We start from the raw sequence: 17950 nt of genomic DNA on the forward strand, positions 1-17950 counted from the left end.
TTGTTTGTTTGTTTTAGTGGCATTTCTTTGACACTGACTAGGTCATATGGCGTCTTTCCAGCTTTACTTGTGAAGGATAGCCTCAGGTGCCCTTTCATACATTTTTTGAATTTATTTCAGGCACAAACAGACACCCGAGTAGAACCTCCGCTGTTACATAAAATAGCTGGATAGCTTCTTCACATAAGAGAATCCCTGGTGGGATTTGAACCCAAAGCGGCAAAGGGCAAGTGGTTCAACGGTTATCATCTAGTCAATGACAATTCTGGTATGACAGAATCCATTCAGAGTAAATTGTAAACCTGTTGTACCATTGGTAAACAAGTTAAATGTTGATGCTGCATATCAAAGACGCCGCCAAATGATGTGAACAGTCAATCAGCATTGAAAATCGTTCTCTATATTAGTTAAATATCCGAAGCACAAATCAATTGTTTCTCCATGTTCTTGGCATGTGCTCGTTGTTTAATAATAAAGTTGTATATTTTGTGAAAAAGTAGAACCTAATGCATAAATTCACAAAATAATGCCAGTTTTGAAATTCTTACATGTTTGTCTGTTGAGACAAAGACTGAAACGTCTGGTCGATTCAAAATAAATTGAATAACAAATAAAATTGAAATGATTGGTATACTTAAAATAAATTCAAGACAATATGTGCCGAGAATATAACCATTTAAATATTGGTACGAATTGCATAATGTTCGAATGATTTTTAGGACAAACTTTTCTGCAATGATCTTCCCTTACATGCAGGCGTTTGTTGTACTTCTTAACGGTTAAGTGAGAACCGCCTCTCTGATAGTGGGCGTGGTTTAGGCTTTGTAACTTGTAATTTAATGATTCGACAAGTGATATTGATCAAAGTTTCTATCCCGTCAACGAAGACTAAATGCTAGCATATGGAGCATAATAACAAATTTAATATGACAATTTAAGGCGGAGCCGAATTTCAACACAGGCGAAGCAAATGAAGTAAGTGACACTGCCTCAGTTGTCACCTCATTCAACGGTTATGTTTTAGAACGATCGACTATAGATTGGCTCATTGACACGTTATTTATTATGTAGATGATAAAAATAATATGATTTTCAAACATGGCACTATATCACTTCAGTTAAACGTTCATTCTAATCTCGTTAAACAAAGTCTTTATTAGTATTATTATTATTAATCCATTAAAGCTCTGTGACATGTTGTACATCATAAAAGCCATTTTTATTAGAAAATTTAAAAACAGTGTAATGTTGTTAAAACAAAAATAAATTACACAAAATCAAGTCTAAAATTTTCCCATTGCTTTATGGACAAATGCATATCTTTCAAGCGGCGTCTAATAATATTACGAATGGAATGTTGGTACTTTTACTATTGGACTCGCCCAGCAATGTTATTAGTTTTAACACCGCGTGTCCCTGTGATGATATAAATTAACACAACGATGTATTGTTAATTTTTGTTTACGTGTTTAAAGGGGGTACCAAAATCATATCCTTTATATTTGTACTTACTGTTGTGCTCATATTAACAAAGAAGTTATATATCCAGCACATGTTTACTATACTGTAGAGGTACATATATAATCTATGAGTACATAGATCATATTTTGTAATTGATCATCAAATGGGAGATTATTGCAACTAATTATATAGAGGATATTTGTTTAGTTCGGTGTAAGATCGGAATATATTTCACCGAGTGAGCACCAAAAGGTATATTTCACGAGTGGCGCAGCCACGAGTGAAATATGAATTTTTGGTGTTCACAAGGTGAAATATATTTCGATCTTACACTAAACTAAACAAATTTCCTTTTTATTACATGCAAAGAAACGTTTTAAAAAGACATAAAACCTAATACTGAATGAAAAGCGCGCCAAATAATAATACAACGTGACGTCATTTACGACGTCAAGTCATTAAGTTGGTACCCAGTACTGTGCACGCTGGTATTTCACTGAAACAACATAAGGGGCTTAAATTCAAAACGGTGAAATTATCAAACTGGTAATTTCACTGTTTCAAACAGTGAAATTACCAGTTTTTTAATCACTGATATATTTCTATAAACCACCGAAAAGCATGTAATAAAATATAACACTATTGAAAACGACAGAAAAAAGCCGAAATGCCTGTTGCTTTTCAGAAAACGGTATACTGTCTCTATTCCGATTTTGTATGATTCATTTGGAGAAAGGCATACGTTACTTTGTAAAGTAGGATTAGCAATATGAAAACGATATGCACATTGCTTGCATTTATTACATAGATAAGTGACAACATGCTTGCGGATGAACATTGGAATGCTTTGTTTTGTTGTTGTTGTTGTTGTTTTCCTTTGTTCTAAAATATTGTGATAAGATTGTGAAGATTTCTGTCGCCCAGTAATTACCAAATGTGCTAAAATTCGGGATATCTGACAAAACAGTCAAAACACGAAAAAAGTTTTCATTGATTTATTCTTTAATTCACCAGGGATAAAGGTTATTGTACTACATCAAGGTTAAGTCTAAAAACCTATCATAAAAACAAACCTTTATGCATAATGAAAAGAAAAAATAAGTACTCAAATGTCTTTTTTGCTAATAGGTCACAATAACTTGCCATATCGCCCAGTCTGTTTATTTTCAAGGCAGTGAATAATTCTGTACGCTGCATTATTTTGACCACATAGCAAACAAAAGACATTTCGGTAAAATTTTGAATAAACTTTAACCTTACATTTCGAACAATCAATAAGTTTGTCAAAAAATACAAATATCATAACGCCATTTAGGATTGCCGGTGACCTGTTAAATCTAAATCGTGTAAGGCCGTTGATATTCTGTCTCAAGTTTTGTTTCTTTTATTTTTAAAGAATTATTTTCTTTTTAAGAACAAATATTAAAAGTAAAACTTATTTCACCAAACTTTCGTTTTTATCTTGACAGACAGATAAGTTTTTCGTTTTACTGTTTATATACGGAGGCATTATTCAGTTGCGTAAACCAGTTAATGTTATAAACATTTATTTCTATGATAACCGGCAAAATCATAAACAAACTAGATCAGTCAGGATTCTAATTATTAATAGGTTTTTATTATTGAAATATACTGTTTTATAAAATATATACTTGCAAACTCCTTCCATGACGTAAGAATGATTTCTTATTTTGAAGATATCAATGAAGCTCATAGCCAATTTGAATAAATTTTACAAGAGGTACAGTTACAATAAAACAGATATTTATACAAATCATTTGCTTTCTTGTGGAATTTAGACTATTTGAATACCAAAACATGTTTGAAATACATATATTATTGTTTTTTACATATATTGTGCGGTCGAAAAAACAACAACCGTGAACTAAACCTATACATATGTGGTTGTGGAAGGCATGCATGATACATGCGCAGTTGGTGTGATTGAAATTGTCCACGTGACTGGCCGATAATGATAAAGGCGCGCAGCGGGTACGACAGCAGCAGCAGCAACCGCCATAAGATCCATGCAAATGATGTCAGCATTCGGATACATACCCGCAGGAACTGTCATCAGTGCATCATAAGTTTTACTTGTCGTAGAGATAGCAGTAGCTGCAGAGGAGGTGGCTATGTATGGAACGATGGCTGTCAGTTTTCTAGACGATGTAGACATTGTTGTCATAGTTGAGGCAACTGTCGTCGTAGTGGATGTTGTTGTAGTTGTTGTTGTTGTGGATGTGGATGTTGTTGTTCTTGTTGAAGTTCGGGTACTAAATACGGTCCGAATGGCATTGGCGCCACCTTCTATAAACAGAAATGCATTACAACTTGTATTGATTTCTCAACGATTAGTTCAGGAACAACATACACGTGAAAAGGACTCCACAGATTTTTTTTAACATGTCGATACTGGAAATTATTTTCCGAGATAAATGTTCATGTTTCATGTAGGAATAGACCCAAAAAATTAGATCACTTGCTCCTATAATTATTCTAATTATGAAAACTGAAAAGCGTTGCAACGCTTTTCACCTTATCTTGCTAAGAACAGCACATAAAAGAAATCAATTTTCAATTTATTTCAGGGTAATTTTTTTTATTCTTTTTTTTCACATCTTTCTGCTATAAGTGTCTCAGCTGATCTATGTAAGAAATTCAAATTTTATGTTTTCAAACTTTTGGACCTCAGTGGAGTTCCTTTAAAGTGTAGACTATAAAACAATTCAAAGAGTTGTTGTTTTAAATATTTTCCCGATAATAATTAAAATAATCATGACAATGGAAAGTTACAGGTTTTTATCCACATAAAAATGCGTAACTTTCAAGATCTCCTTTCATGTTAACGTTGTATTTTTTATTATTATAATGCCAGTAAACAAAAACATGCTCAAAACGATGTTACACATTAAAAAGTGCATAACATATTTTCTCAGAGTCTTTTAATATTTAATATATTAATTTAATATTTTTATATTGTATGAGAATAGAACCACCTTCATTGGAATATTAACATACTGGACGCGACAAAACAGTATTTAAGTCTTTGTCTTCGACCTGCTACGGTTTGCTTCAGAATCTTTAGCTACTTGGTTCCTCTCAAATCAAATCCTTAATAACCATTTCTAGTCTTAAAATTTGTTAAGGTTGTGGTGTTGTAGCTGACCCGGATCACGACAGTAAGCCACTTTGAATTAACAACAGCACAGTTCAGATACCGCATCGTTCCTGGGCAAGTTGTCAAGTAGTTTACCAGTACTAGCTGCCTTCAGTTTTGCAATGAATTTACAACTTCTGTACTTGATAGAGCAGAGGTACAGTAACCGTAGAAATGATTTCATAATCAATCACAATGAAAGTGACCTGCTCTGTTCGAGAATCGAACCCTAGTCTCTCGATTCACAGTCCAACGATTTACCTATTGAGCTAACCAGTCGGCTAAATATGTTTAGAGTACTGTATTATATGTAATAGGAAGAGCATCGAAACACGAGGCTATCTGATTTGTGCGAGGGGTTGTAGCCTCCGAGTATAAATCAGATTGCCGAGTGTTTTGATGTTCTTTCTCTTTTCTAGCTGTTGTCACAATATGAAACCTCAGAAACAGTAATAACCAATGAACGATTATCTGAATGTGATTCTTTTCTCTGTCGTCACAAAAAGTAACCCCCAGAAAAAAATGAGCCAATCAATGGGCGGGTAACTTATACCTGGACTCCAGCACTGTGCATGTATGTGTATATGATTTAATTCTGACACATTTTCAACAGAAAGGTCCCCCAACTATGATACATGACTACTCATACTCACGACAATTCATTTCATCATCACCCATTGGGCAGTCGGGTCGTCCGTTACATTGATCACGAGGGTTGTAACAGTGGATAGCATTCGCAATTCCATAACAAGGTCGTGCCCCTCGGCTGTAGCAATTGGCTGAGAAATATGAAAGGCATAATGAGACATTTTTAACAAAAAAGTATAGTCGGTTAATTAGATAGTAAGGTTGTTTTTAAATCTGATTAAAGTTTGCGAATCACAGTCAAGTTATTTCATTTTTTACAAAGGTAGGTACAATTTACATTTATTAAATATTTATAATAATAATTATAATAATTATAATAATAAACTCTCGGAAATTGTGATGGTAAAAAAATCTCGGAAATTATTACGGTAAAAATCACTCGTTAGCTGTTCAGTATCTGTCAAATACTGTTTAAAAAAGACATTTGACAGAAATAAGAAGAAAGAAAAAACTAGAAAATGTGAGCGTGTTTATCAACTCACACAATCCACGCAAATTTCCTCGACCACGTCCCAAGGTGTTACCATATTGGATATCATTATAGCCATAACCATAACCACCTCTCTTGTTGCTGCTACTGCCCTTGTGACTACCGCCGGATGATTTATGTGCTGAACATGTTCCCAGTATTAAAAGGGCTATGACTAGAAGGTTAGATACGTGCTAAAATATAAACGCATTAATATAAAAAGTATGAAATATAGCATAATATAATATAACATAATATAATAAGTATGTGATTTTGGCCTCTTTTAGAAAGAAAATATTCCCGTTCTTGTAAGATTTTATAGCTTTCGGACCGCAATCGTCATTTCATTTTTAATTTGTCATAATGATAAAAGTATTTCTCTTTTTAAAGACCCATTAAACCACCAAAAGTGTTGTTTTTATTTCATTTAAGTTTACATAAAACTTTAACAGTTCAAAAGTGGTACTAATTAACCATAATTGACGGACCATCTTTTGCTTCTTTGACCATTTCTTAAGTTAAAATGTTCAAATATTTTGCAAGGAAGACAAAATACAATTGTTCACATTTCACTACGTCAATATGACAAATTTATTTCAATTTCAGGACCACTTTTTTCACGTGATAATCATCTACCTTTCTCAAAATCCATTGTAATAATTAAATAAAGCATAAATTATGCTGTCATTTCTTAAGAAGAATATCTGAGGCATGCGCGCCTTTAATGGCGTTATTCAAGTTTAAAGGAAATTGCGACTGTTGAGAGCCTCGAACAAAGATTGATTTATAAATTAATACAAAGCAAATAAAATTCATTACGTACCTTCAACATAGCAGCAGAGCCCATTTTGACATACACTAGTTGCTGTGAAATAGTTTGAAAATTTCCTTCTTTATATAGTGGTTTATATAGACACATGTTTATTTATGGATTTGGTTTTTATTTCCTATCGCCTGTAGGGTAGTAGTTTGCCAGTATTACGTTTGACAAGTAACTGTGGAACTGTTGAAGGAAGTCAGCGGCTAAAATATACTGTTTTATGAAGTTGCGTTAAATATTTTATAGCATTTAATGTGGTTTGTGTTTTGAATAAGATACAAAATATTTGAAAGGATAGCTCAAATGAGCTTCAAATTGGATATTTGAACAAATGTAATATCATGACCATCATTTTTCGAAACATTCTAGTTCTACATATTATACAAGCATCGAAACATTCTAGTTCTACATATTATACAAGCATCGAAACATTCTAGTTCTACATATGATACAAGCATCGAAACATTCTAGTTCTACATATTATACAAGCATCGAAACATTCTAGTTCTACATATGATACAAGCATCGAAACATTATAGTTCTACATGTTATACAAGCATCGAAACATTATAGTTCTACATATAATACAAGCATCGAAACATTATAGTTCTACATGTTATACAAGCATCGAAACATTATAGTTCTACATGTTATACAAGCATTGAAACATTCTAGTTCTACATATTATACAAGCATCGAAACATTCTAGTTCTACATATTATACAAGCATCGAAACATTCTAGTTCTACATATGATACAAGCATCGAAACATTCTAGTTCTACATATTATACAAGCATCGAAACATTCTAGTTCTACATATGATACAAGCATCGAAACATTCTAGTTCTACATATGATATACAAGCATCGAAACATTCTAGTTCTACATGTTATACAAGCATCGAAACATTCTAGTTCTACATATAATACAAGTATCGAAACATTATAGTTCTACATATTATACAAGCATCGAAACATTCTAGTTCTACATATAATACAAGCATCGAAACATTCTAGTTCTACATATTATACAAGCATCGAAACATTCTAGGTCTACAGTTTATAAAAGCATTACATTTTCCTGCTTTATTTTAATTTATATCAGAAAAAAGTTTGTGGAAATATAGCAGAATAGTAATCCAAGGATCACTAGTCGCGTGGGTTCAACCCTGGTCAGGGACAAGCTGTTGTTTCATTGAGCAAGAAACTTTTCAACTCATGGCTCCGTACTGGTTGCTACCCGCAACGGATTCTTGAACTGTTTTTAAGCTACCAGCTTCCTACACAATCGAACTTAAAACATATGTACGAGCTTAAACAGTTATACAAACAAGTGTATTTTAGTAGACGCTTTTCAGTAATAAACCGATTGTAATATTTTTTTTATAAAGTGTCACCAAATTATTTCAATCATTATTTGTTATTCCGTTCTTTTTTCATCAAATGCCTATCACGCCTTAAAATGCTTATTTTGTCATACACCAACAACCGCACAACTAAATTTCTTGCATATCAGACTGGCGTTTCCGTGAGTTTTACCCATGCCGGAAATTTCATCTGGCATGGGGGGTGCCAGATGAGTCGCGTGCTTTACAATAGCACGCTTAGGATGACATCATTTTACCGTTATGAATGAAGTTGTAATTCATTCGCTGTTGTAAGAAAGTAGTTACCACACCGTATTATCTGAAAATTACCGATCGATACAGGTAGGTTATAAATTTGGTTGGTTTAATTATATTACACAAATACGGCCCATTTCATTGCTATAAAACTATTGTCTATTGAATGGAGATACTGTAAGGTAATTTTGGACTCGTTTTTTTCCTGTTTTAAGACTATTTTGAGCAGGTTAAAATTAAGTGACAGCCTCGAAAAAATCCGTGAAAATGTCTGTTTTCTGTTCAAAATATCTCAAGTTATAAGAAAATGGCAGGATTTCCTGTTATCAATATAGACGTTCATCCATTGGGGTCACGCAAGCCAGATATCTACCCCGTGAGTCTTTTCTTGAAAGTTTTACAGACGCTCAATCTTGTCCGGTCGAAGAAAAAATGCTGCCGTTGTAGGCAGATACATATAATAAATGCTGCCGTCGATGGCAGAAATACCATGAAAGTGGCTAACATTCTGACAGAAAATCAAGTTCAATCTTTTATCAATTCCTCTTTTCTTTGCGTCCTTTTAGTCGGAATTGACACGTTAAACTATCATTTCTTATATTTTCTCAAGATAGAAAAGTTATTAATGCGGTATGTGCATCGAAACAAGCTTTTAAGCAACATGCAGTTCCAATAAAAAAGTGATGATTTATTACGACAAAATTGCACTATAAATAGAGAAATGAACATGAAAAACTTCATTTTTCTATATTCATACATGTGTGCTTGATCTGTTGCATGCATACAATACTATATGTATCTTAAGTTTAGCAGCGCACTCCCTTTTTAAGACATAACGCCAATTGCATATTACAGCAAGTAACTTCTGTAAGTGGATATTCATTTGCTAGCATATGCCATTATTTTCTCGAGGTAATAATGTTCATCGCTTTATGACAAATAAAGGCTGAAATATACTTAATCGGCGCAGATTATAAGGTATTAAATTGATGTAATAAAGGGGAGACTATTAACCTCGCAACTGGCATCAGTGTATCATAAAACAATGTATGTTAATGTAAAATGGAAAGATAATATTATTGACAGTTCAAATATTTTCCTATATTATCAAGTTCTTGAAAAACACGACAACGTGGATTCATTTCTTTAAATTTTCATGTTTGTAATAGCGTTTTAGTTTGCCTTTGAATTACATTTACTATGCTAAACTATTAACAACAGTTCTAACATCACGTGCTCCCATTTAACTATAATTTTTTTCATTCATTTTAGTTGTAACCATGACAACTTATAAAGATGAACCTTTCGATGATTCAGACGAGGCAATGGCTCCATTAGATGGCTCGTTTCTTGATGTATCTTTAATAGTGAGATATTAGACTGTGACATTTGTGGAGGTTGCAAGACCAAAGTCTTACTGAAAAGACATCTAAGAAAACATTCCAGCGAGGAAACATTTGAATGCACAAGATGTACACAGTATTGGAGCCATTGCCTCGTCTGAATCATCGTTGAAATGTCAATAATATTATCTTTCCATTTTACATTAACATACATTGTTTTATGAAACACTGATGCCAGTTGCGAGGTTAATAGTCTCCCCTTTATTACATCAATTTAATAACTTAAAATCTGCGCCGATTAAGTAAATTTCAGCCTTTATTTGTCATAAAGCGATGAACATTATTACCTCGAGAAAATAATGTCATATGCTAGCACATGAATATCCACTTACAGAAGTTACTTGTAATTGGCGTTATGTCTTAAAAAGGGAGTGCGCTGCTAAACTTAAGATACATATAGTTTTGTATGCATGTAACTGACAGACACAACAGATCAAGCACACATGCATGAATATAGAAAAATGAAGTTTTTCATGTTCATTTCTCTATTTATAGTGCAATTTTGTCGTACTAAATCATCACTTTTTGTATTGTAACTGCATGTTGTTAAAAAGCTTTTTTCGATGCACATACCGCATTAATAACTTTTCTATCTTGAGAAAATATTAGAAATGATAGTTTAACGTGCCAATTCCGACTAAAAGGACGCAAAGAAAAGAGGAATTGATAAAAGATTGAACTTGATTTTCTGTCAGAATTTTAGCCACTTTCATGGTATTTCTGCCATCGACGGCAGCATTTATAATATGTATCTGCCTACAACGGCAGCATTTTTTCTTCGACCGGACAAGATTGAGCGTCTGTAAAACTTTCAAGAAAAGACTCACGGGGTAGATATCTGGCTTGCGTGACCCCAATGGATGAACGTCTATATTGATAACAGGAAATCCTGCCATTTTCTTAAAACTTGAGATATTTTGAACAGAAAACAGACATTTTCACGGATTTTTCCGAGACTGTCACTTTTAACCTGCTCAAAATAGTCCTAAAACAGGAAAAACGAGTCCAAAATTACCTTACAGTATCTCCATTCAATGGACAATAGTTTTATAGCAATGAAATGGGCCGTATTTGTGTAATATAATTAAACCAACCAAATTAATAACCTACCTGTATCGATCGGTAATTTTCAGATATCTGCCATCACTGCAGTGATCTGCCATCACTGCCGCCGGTAATACGGTGTGACGGTTGTAATGATATAAATTTCCATTGAAATTAAAGATAAAGAATTTAAAATATAACGGAATATGGTAGAATATGCAAGAAAAAATATCTGACATGTGTTTGCGGTTTGGATCGGAATCTCCTTCCCTCGGATATAACACTGGCTGGGCGACATCTCTGGATGTTTCTGCAAAAAAAATGTTTCGGCCTAAAGGCCTCGCCTTTTTTTTAGCACGAACATCCCTTGATGTCGCCCCAGCCAGTGCTATATCCTCTTAATTAACTCGTTTCATGTACTATAACTATTACATATTTTGATAAATTATCTATATAAGATCTATATAAGCGTGACCAAGTGTATTTTAACAATAAGGAATATGCATGCAACTTTGTATGGTAACTATTAAAGACATCACGCGACTCGTATCTACATGTTAACTCGAGGATCATTTTAAACCCAATATGTCCTCCCACCCAATGATCCTTAACAGAGACGTATACACCTTTGAAGTCATTTTCATAACTTTTAATTAAACTAATTGGTCTCAAACGTGAAAGAATGGTCCACCTCTGTAGAATTTCGTGTGCAATAACTTGGCTAAACAATCGACAATCAATGTCTAGCTAGACAATCGACATTCAGCTCAACATTCGATCTGTAATGATAATCAAAGTATTCTTAAATTGAATGTTGAGCTAGACAATCAACAATCAGCTAGACAATAAAAATATGCTTATGTCGAGCTAGACAATCGACATTCAGCCAACATTCTATCTGTAATAATAATCAAAGTATTTTCAAAGTGAATGTTTAGCTAGACAATCAATATTCAGCTAGACATTCAAATTTACTTATTTATATGTCGAGCTAGACGATCTATACTAATGATCGATGTTTTCACTAAGTGAATGTTGAGCTAGACAATCAACAATCAGCTAGACATTCGAAAAGTTCTTATGTCGAGCTAGACAATCAACACTCAGCTCAACATTCGATCTGTAATAATAAAAAAAGAATTATTCAATTGAATGTTGAGCTAGACAATCAACAATCAGCTAGACATTCAAAAATTTTTATGTCGAGCTAGACAATCGACATTCAGCTCAACATTCAATCTATAATAATGATCGAGGTTTATTAAAGTGAATGTTAAGCTAGACAAGCAACAATCAGCTAGATATTCGTCGAGCTAGACAATCGACATTCAGCTCAACATTCGATCTATAATAATGATTGAGGTTTTCTTAAAGTGAATGTTGAGCTAGACAGTCAACAATCAGTTTGACATTCAAAAATTGCTTATAAGAAATTTCTGAATGTCTAGCTGATTGATGATTGTCTTGCGCAACATTCACTTTGAGAAAACTTCGATCATTAGTATAGATTGTCTAGCTCGACATATAAATAAGTAATTTTTGAATGTCTAGCTGAATGTTGATTGTCTAGCTAAACATTCACTTTGAAAATACTTTGAATATTATTACAGATAGAATGTTGGCTGAATGTCGATTGTCTAGCTGATTGTTGATTGTCTTGCGCAACATTCACTTTGAGAAAACTTCGGAATGTTGATTGTCTAGCTAGACATTGAATGTCGTTTGTTGATTGTTCAGCCAAGTTATTGCACATTAGAATTTCAGCTGTTGTAAAAATGTATACACTTGAGTCGTACACCCTTAGGCGTTCGCATATTTCGTTATTTTAGGTTTAACATTACCGATATGATTTACATGTGAATATCAGAAAATATTTCTTTAATAGTCTTCCGTGTGTTTATACAATATTTTTTAGCAAATTATACATCAAGAAAAGTTTCCTCTGGGCCAAAAGGAAATGGTTAACCAAGGATAAAAATAGCAATCAAACCTCCCCTGTCTATATAAAACAACACTTAAGCGTTTTCTTTGCTCACATCTCTGAAGACAGAAAATATGGCGGGGTCGGTGCTACTAAAGGTAAGTCATATTATTAAATGTAACTTTAGTCAAGAAATGTGTAAAACAAGTTTGATGTTTTTCCCAAATTTAACTTTAGAATCTTATTCAAGGTATAAAAATGTAATAAATTTTGGACAAGTAAAAACAATGCTGAAATTAGACAATTATATATTGTTAAATCACTATCAAAAGCATAAGTTTCAATGATCAATTTATTTTCTTACTTCATTTGACTATGTCAAGTGTATCTAAAACATATTTATATCTTGATTTTTTTTCCAGTTATTCAAATACCTTTTCATTCTTTCTTGCTGTTTTTGATTATTTTTTTCTTAATTTCAATTAAGTGATTGTACATACCAATAAAAATCAAGAATTACTTTCGTTTCAGGGAAGTATATTTCTTGTACTAGTACTTCTTATTGTAAGTGGATCACTCGCTAAAGAAAGGAGCAAAAGCAGAAGCAGTAAAAGCGGTAGAGACAAGTGTCGACAAGAACTATGTAAGAGTTACAATTTCACCATTTTCAGATATAAATGTTAGGTCGGTTTAAAAAATGTTTTAGCTCGATTGTAATGAAAGCTGTACCACCTTCGAGTCCCCTCCCTCGAATAAACCATTACTGGTGCCATTTGAAGATACAGGGTCGCAGATAGATAACGACTCCAACAAATGATCCCTTGATGGAGGCACATACACCTCAATAAGGGGTGTAAATGATAGCCATCCAAAGTCAGCGACTCTATGGCATTTCCAATCTAGCCATGTTGGATGTTTTCAGGTGTTCCACTTTATCTAGCTTCATGTCTGTAAAGATTACTTTTTTTTAATTCAACATTCCAAAACATTTATATGAACATGGTTTTAACGACATCATATTTGAATGCATTCGATCTTTTTAACTATTGACAATAATTGTTAAAACTTAAAGCATATCTTAAGTTAAATGGTTAATTAGTATTTTGTAAATATTTAAAAATATTGGAGATTTTGGAAGAATAATGAACGTTTGATGAGAAACACTTAGACTATTTGTTGATTTCATAACCTATGTCCAGCTATTTATAATACTTACTGAATTGAATTGAATTGAATTGCATTGCTCTGAACCTGGATGGGACCGAATAATCAACTAGTATTGTCAAATATATTAGTGCTGTATTTTCAATATTCAGTAAAACATTTTAGCCCAAGTAGGGAAGGAAATTATGATCATGATTGAGGGTTGCCATGCAATTTCTGTTAAAACACGGTTTCTTTTACGCTTTTCCAGCTAACTGTGTGCGAGGCGGAGTCGCCTGCCAAGGTGGAGGATATGATATAAAGTGCATCCCATTTGAGAGACTATGTGACGGAATTGCGGACTGCAGTTGGGGCGAAGATGAGATCTACTGTGGTAAATATTTATCAATAACTTTTGGCACCCAAAATGCTTATATTTACGTTTTGCATAAACGTTTTTGATGGCACGTCATAACTTTCCAAATACATGTAGTATTCATTGTCCATACAGGGGACCCATATTTTACTTCTTTTTCGTTTTTGCAATTAGTGAAGTTTTAGTTATTAAGTAATTTGTATGAAAGTTGAAATACCATTATGTTTATGTTTTCATATCTTAATGACAAATAGTTCCATATTCAGCGCAACGCATTTCCGGTGATGCGCATCTATCAGATTGAAATGCTATCTAAACATTATTAAGCACGTTTTTTTTAAGAATATACATTTTAGAGGCTTTTAAACAAATTCATTAATAAACATGTTGATGTATTAATCACTTTATTTGCCGGAATGACCGTTGTCTCTAGTTTCGACATATATCCGTAGCTTTATAAAAGAATAAAATCCACTACAGTGCGACAAAGACAGGCGGTTTTCGCTTCACCTAAAATGCACGGTGGACATATAGAAAATTTTAATTTTCTTACGAAGTTATAAGATAAAAAAAAAATGCTGGTTCAGAGACCAATTGTTGTAAGCAAACGTTTACAATATTACATTTTTTTTAACGTTTAACGTTTGTAACGTCGCTTTTCATTGGCTAATCGTGACGTTTATGTTATTAGTTATAAAGATTGTTGACGGGTTATATGGCCTTATATAAACGGCTGTTTATAAATATATTGCAAATAGCCGTTTATATACGGCCATATAACCTGTCAACAATCTTTATAACGAATTTATAATACAGCAAGCATCATTATTAGAGAAAAAAAGTAAAATTTCTTCATGAATCGACAGCAGCCGTGTATATAAATATTTATTACCCTTCCAGATTTTCTAGCCCTTTTTGATTGGATATTGATCCGGGGGGTAATATACGCACTAAATTTCCCCGTTGGGGACCCAACGTTGTAAACAACATGCGCTGTGGCGATGCGCGTACAGTTCGATTATCCGCGGTGTAAATTCCAATATACAAGAACGTTTTAACTGCCAAATAAATAATATTTACCCAAATAGAATAATGTTAAATATTCTCATTAATATTGAAAACAAATATGACCTCGTCAAAGCTTGATTTAAATTACCAAAAACAGTCTTCAACAGACTAGTCCTTTTATCTTGTTTCCATTCGTTAGGTACCAAAGAAAATACGTAATGTATTTATGTGACGTCATGTTGTGGTGAAGGGGTACCCTAAAGGGAATCTTATTTAGACGTTTCATTTGAAACAGCAATAATTTATATTGTCATCGTCTTACTAGGCAGGGAAAGGGTAATAAAAGCATTATTTTGGTTTTAGAGTGATATATGTGGATATATTACCTGCCAAGATAAAATATCACCCTCGACTAACGGCTCGGGTGATATTTTATCTTGGCAGGTAATATATTCACATATATCACTCAAAAACCAAAATAACATATAATATAAACGTCACGATTATCCAATGAAAAGCGACGTTACGAACGTGCAGTATTATAAAGTTTTATATACACCGCTTCTGTCATTCTTTAAAGAAATCTCACTTTTAACACATGTACATGCATAGCAATAAATATGTATTCTTTATTTTCCAACAATTGCAATAAATTAAATACTAATTCATTTGTTTCTTACCGTTTCAGCGCCCCCTATTCCACCTGTACCATCAAGATTCAGCACTAGGACTGTAATAAGAACAACCACTACAACAAGAACAAGCACAACGACATCAACTCGTACTTCAACTTCAACTAGCACACTAACTTCAACTTCAATGAGTTCTTCAACAAGCACAATGTCCACTACCTTCACCCCTACATTTACATTGGCTCCCAGCAGCGTCTGGGCCACAAGTGTTGTAGTTACAACACTTCCGGCTAAAATGGTAGCAACAAGGGCGAATCCGAATGGTATTGTAGTGGGTGGATTTACTTGCTCTTTGGGGGCTGTCGCTCCCGCTGATCCTATATTGGCGGCTGATCGCTTTATTGTAAGCGTGTCGTCTACCGTTACTTTTTCTGGGTCCGTCACAGCGTCATGTTCTCCTACTACTACAACAATTTGGTAAATGCATGACCCGTTTGTGTACTGCAGCCAACCACTTTCCGATTCTTAAATATATGCAATTATATTTCCAACAACATATTTCCTTTTCGATTAGAAGATGTAAAAAGATGATAATAAGTTTGTTCTAATGTAAATTTAGTTACTACTTTAAAAATGTTGTGTACATGGTCTAACTTTTAAAATGAAATTAATATAAAATATATCAGTTACAAGTAACCATACATAAGTACATGTATTCGGTAAAAAACTGTTGTTTTTTTTTCTTCATATCTTCTGTTTGCGTTATTTTGGACAAGTACATTGGGTCAGTGTGACATACTAAAACATAATGAATATTGTTGACAAATAAACAAAGAAAATGTAACAAAGTCTTTTTATACGAATGCTTGTTTGCTGTAAACCACATTGAGTGTTTCAATTCATGATATACTGATACATAAATGAGCCGCGTCATGACAAAACCAACATAGTGGGTTTGCGACCAGCATGGATCCAGACCAGCCTGCGCATCCGCGTAGTCTGATCAAGATCCATGCTGTTCGCTATCAGTTTCTCTACTTGTAATAGGGTGTGTAAGCGAACAGGATTGATCCTGATCAGACTGCGCGGATGCGCAGGCTGGTCTGGATCCATGCTGGTCGCAAAACCATTATGTTGGTTTTGTCGTGACACGGCTCATACTAATTTTCAAGCTAAGAAAATCTCTAAACTTCAAACCATTCTATTACTGTAAAAAGACTGAGCATTTACTGCCATTTTCTGTTAAAATGTATTCAAATATGATATGTTATTTTTTTCACAGAAAGAATTGTCATATATATATAATCTTTGATTTTAGAGAGCGACAAAGAAATGTAATATTGTACACTTCAATTGCAGTTGCATATCTGACTTTACTTATTACTAAAGTTATCATGACAAGCCTTATTCTGGGTTACCAGCCATTTTATTATTCGAAGCGTATATTCCGGGAGTACATGTAAATTACACGTGCAATAGCAAAGATTATGTAATGTCCAACTCCATTGTATATCATGTTAAACAACAATTTTATTAAATTTTTCAAAACGAACGGAAACAGGTTTTTTTCTCTCGCTGTTTTTTTTTTAATTGTGTCTGAAAAGATCTGTTCAACGAATTCGAAAGAAAAATACCATTTCTTGACCGTATTGAATACATTATTCACAACATTTCTTTTTAGACCTAAATTAAGTTACAATGCAATGATCGCGACAGGTACACAGCGAGAAATAAAAACATATCTAAACATCATGAACTTATCATAAATCTGAGTCGATATATTAATGAGGTTTTCGTTGGATTTCATGATTTCTTACTTGGTCCCTCATAAAGGTTTGGGCAGAAAGGACAAATACGTTCTACACCACAAACTTGTCTTCTTCGGGCATACTTGTACTTTCCTTGACACAAAATTAACGAATAATATACATAATATACGCGTTTTATGATGATATGATGCAAGTCGTATACCGAATAAATTCAAGCTTCTGGTTGAACTGATAAACAAAATATCTGTAAACGTGTTTTTATATATTTTCAACATGTGTAAAGGGGTATACCTATGAAAGGATAGTTCCTCGATGTTTTATAACTTCCTTTATACTTGATGAATAAAGAGAAAATTAAACGTGCTTGAGTTTTCTTGGTCATTTGACACATAAATCCGCATAATGCCGCAGACAATATTCCATTTTCTTTTGCTTTGTCAAACCAAATTACAACAGTATTCTGTAGAAATATAATTG

General features: G+C 33.4%; 2 protein-coding genes across 2 annotated transcripts; one reads left to right on the forward strand and one right to left on the reverse strand.

Moving 5' to 3' along the window:
* Positions 1–2441: 2441 nt before the first annotated feature.
* On the reverse strand, positions 2442–6707 carry LOC132739614 (uncharacterized). The gene is made up of 4 exons (XM_060727359.1): positions 6559–6707; positions 5749–5929; positions 5272–5397; positions 2442–3768 (listed from the first exon to the last, which is right to left on the reverse strand). The coding sequence occupies exons 1-4, from the start codon at positions 6652–6654 to the stop codon at positions 3353–3355; spliced, it is 819 nt and encodes a 272-aa protein (XP_060583342.1). The 5' UTR covers positions 6655–6707; the 3' UTR covers positions 2442–3352.
* Positions 6708–12563: 5856 nt separating this feature from the next.
* LOC132739615 (integumentary mucin C.1-like) lies at positions 12564–17836 on the forward strand. The gene is made up of 4 exons (XM_060727360.1): positions 12564–12703; positions 13077–13188; positions 13960–14082; positions 15761–17836. The coding sequence occupies exons 1-4, from the start codon at positions 12680–12682 to the stop codon at positions 16183–16185; spliced, it is 684 nt and encodes a 227-aa protein (XP_060583343.1). The 5' UTR covers positions 12564–12679; the 3' UTR covers positions 16186–17836.
* The last annotated feature ends 114 nt before the right edge of the window (positions 17837–17950 follow it).

Source organism: Ruditapes philippinarum, unplaced genomic scaffold, assembly GCF_026571515.1.
Source record: "Ruditapes philippinarum isolate M1 unplaced genomic scaffold, ASM2657151v2 ctg948_1_1_1_1, whole genome shotgun sequence".
In the NCBI taxonomy this organism is placed as follows: domain Eukaryota; kingdom Metazoa; phylum Mollusca; class Bivalvia; order Venerida; family Veneridae; genus Ruditapes; species Ruditapes philippinarum.

Excerpts from the sequence above, each read along its gene's own strand:
- LOC132739614 (XM_060727359.1), bottom strand. The coding sequence starts at position 6,654 with ATGTGTCTATATAAACCACTATATAAAGAAGGAAATTTTCAAACTATT. Across the intron at positions 5,930-6,558 it reads GCTCTGCTGCTATGTTGAAG|CACGTATCTAACCTTCTAGT; the intron begins GTACGTAATGAA and ends TTTATATTTTAG. Across the intron at positions 3,769-5,271 it reads TGATGATGAAATGAATTGTC|AAGGTGGCGCCAATGCCATT; the intron begins GTGAGTATGAGT and ends TTCTGTTTATAG.
- LOC132739615 (XM_060727360.1), top strand. The coding sequence starts at position 12,680 with ATGGCGGGGTCGGTGCTACTAAAG. Across the intron at positions 13,189-13,959 it reads CAAGTGTCGACAAGAACTAT|CTAACTGTGTGCGAGGCGGA; the intron begins GTAAGAGTTACA and ends ACGCTTTTCCAG. Across the intron at positions 14,083-15,760 it reads CGAAGATGAGATCTACTGTG|CGCCCCCTATTCCACCTGTA; the intron begins GTAAATATTTAT and ends TTACCGTTTCAG.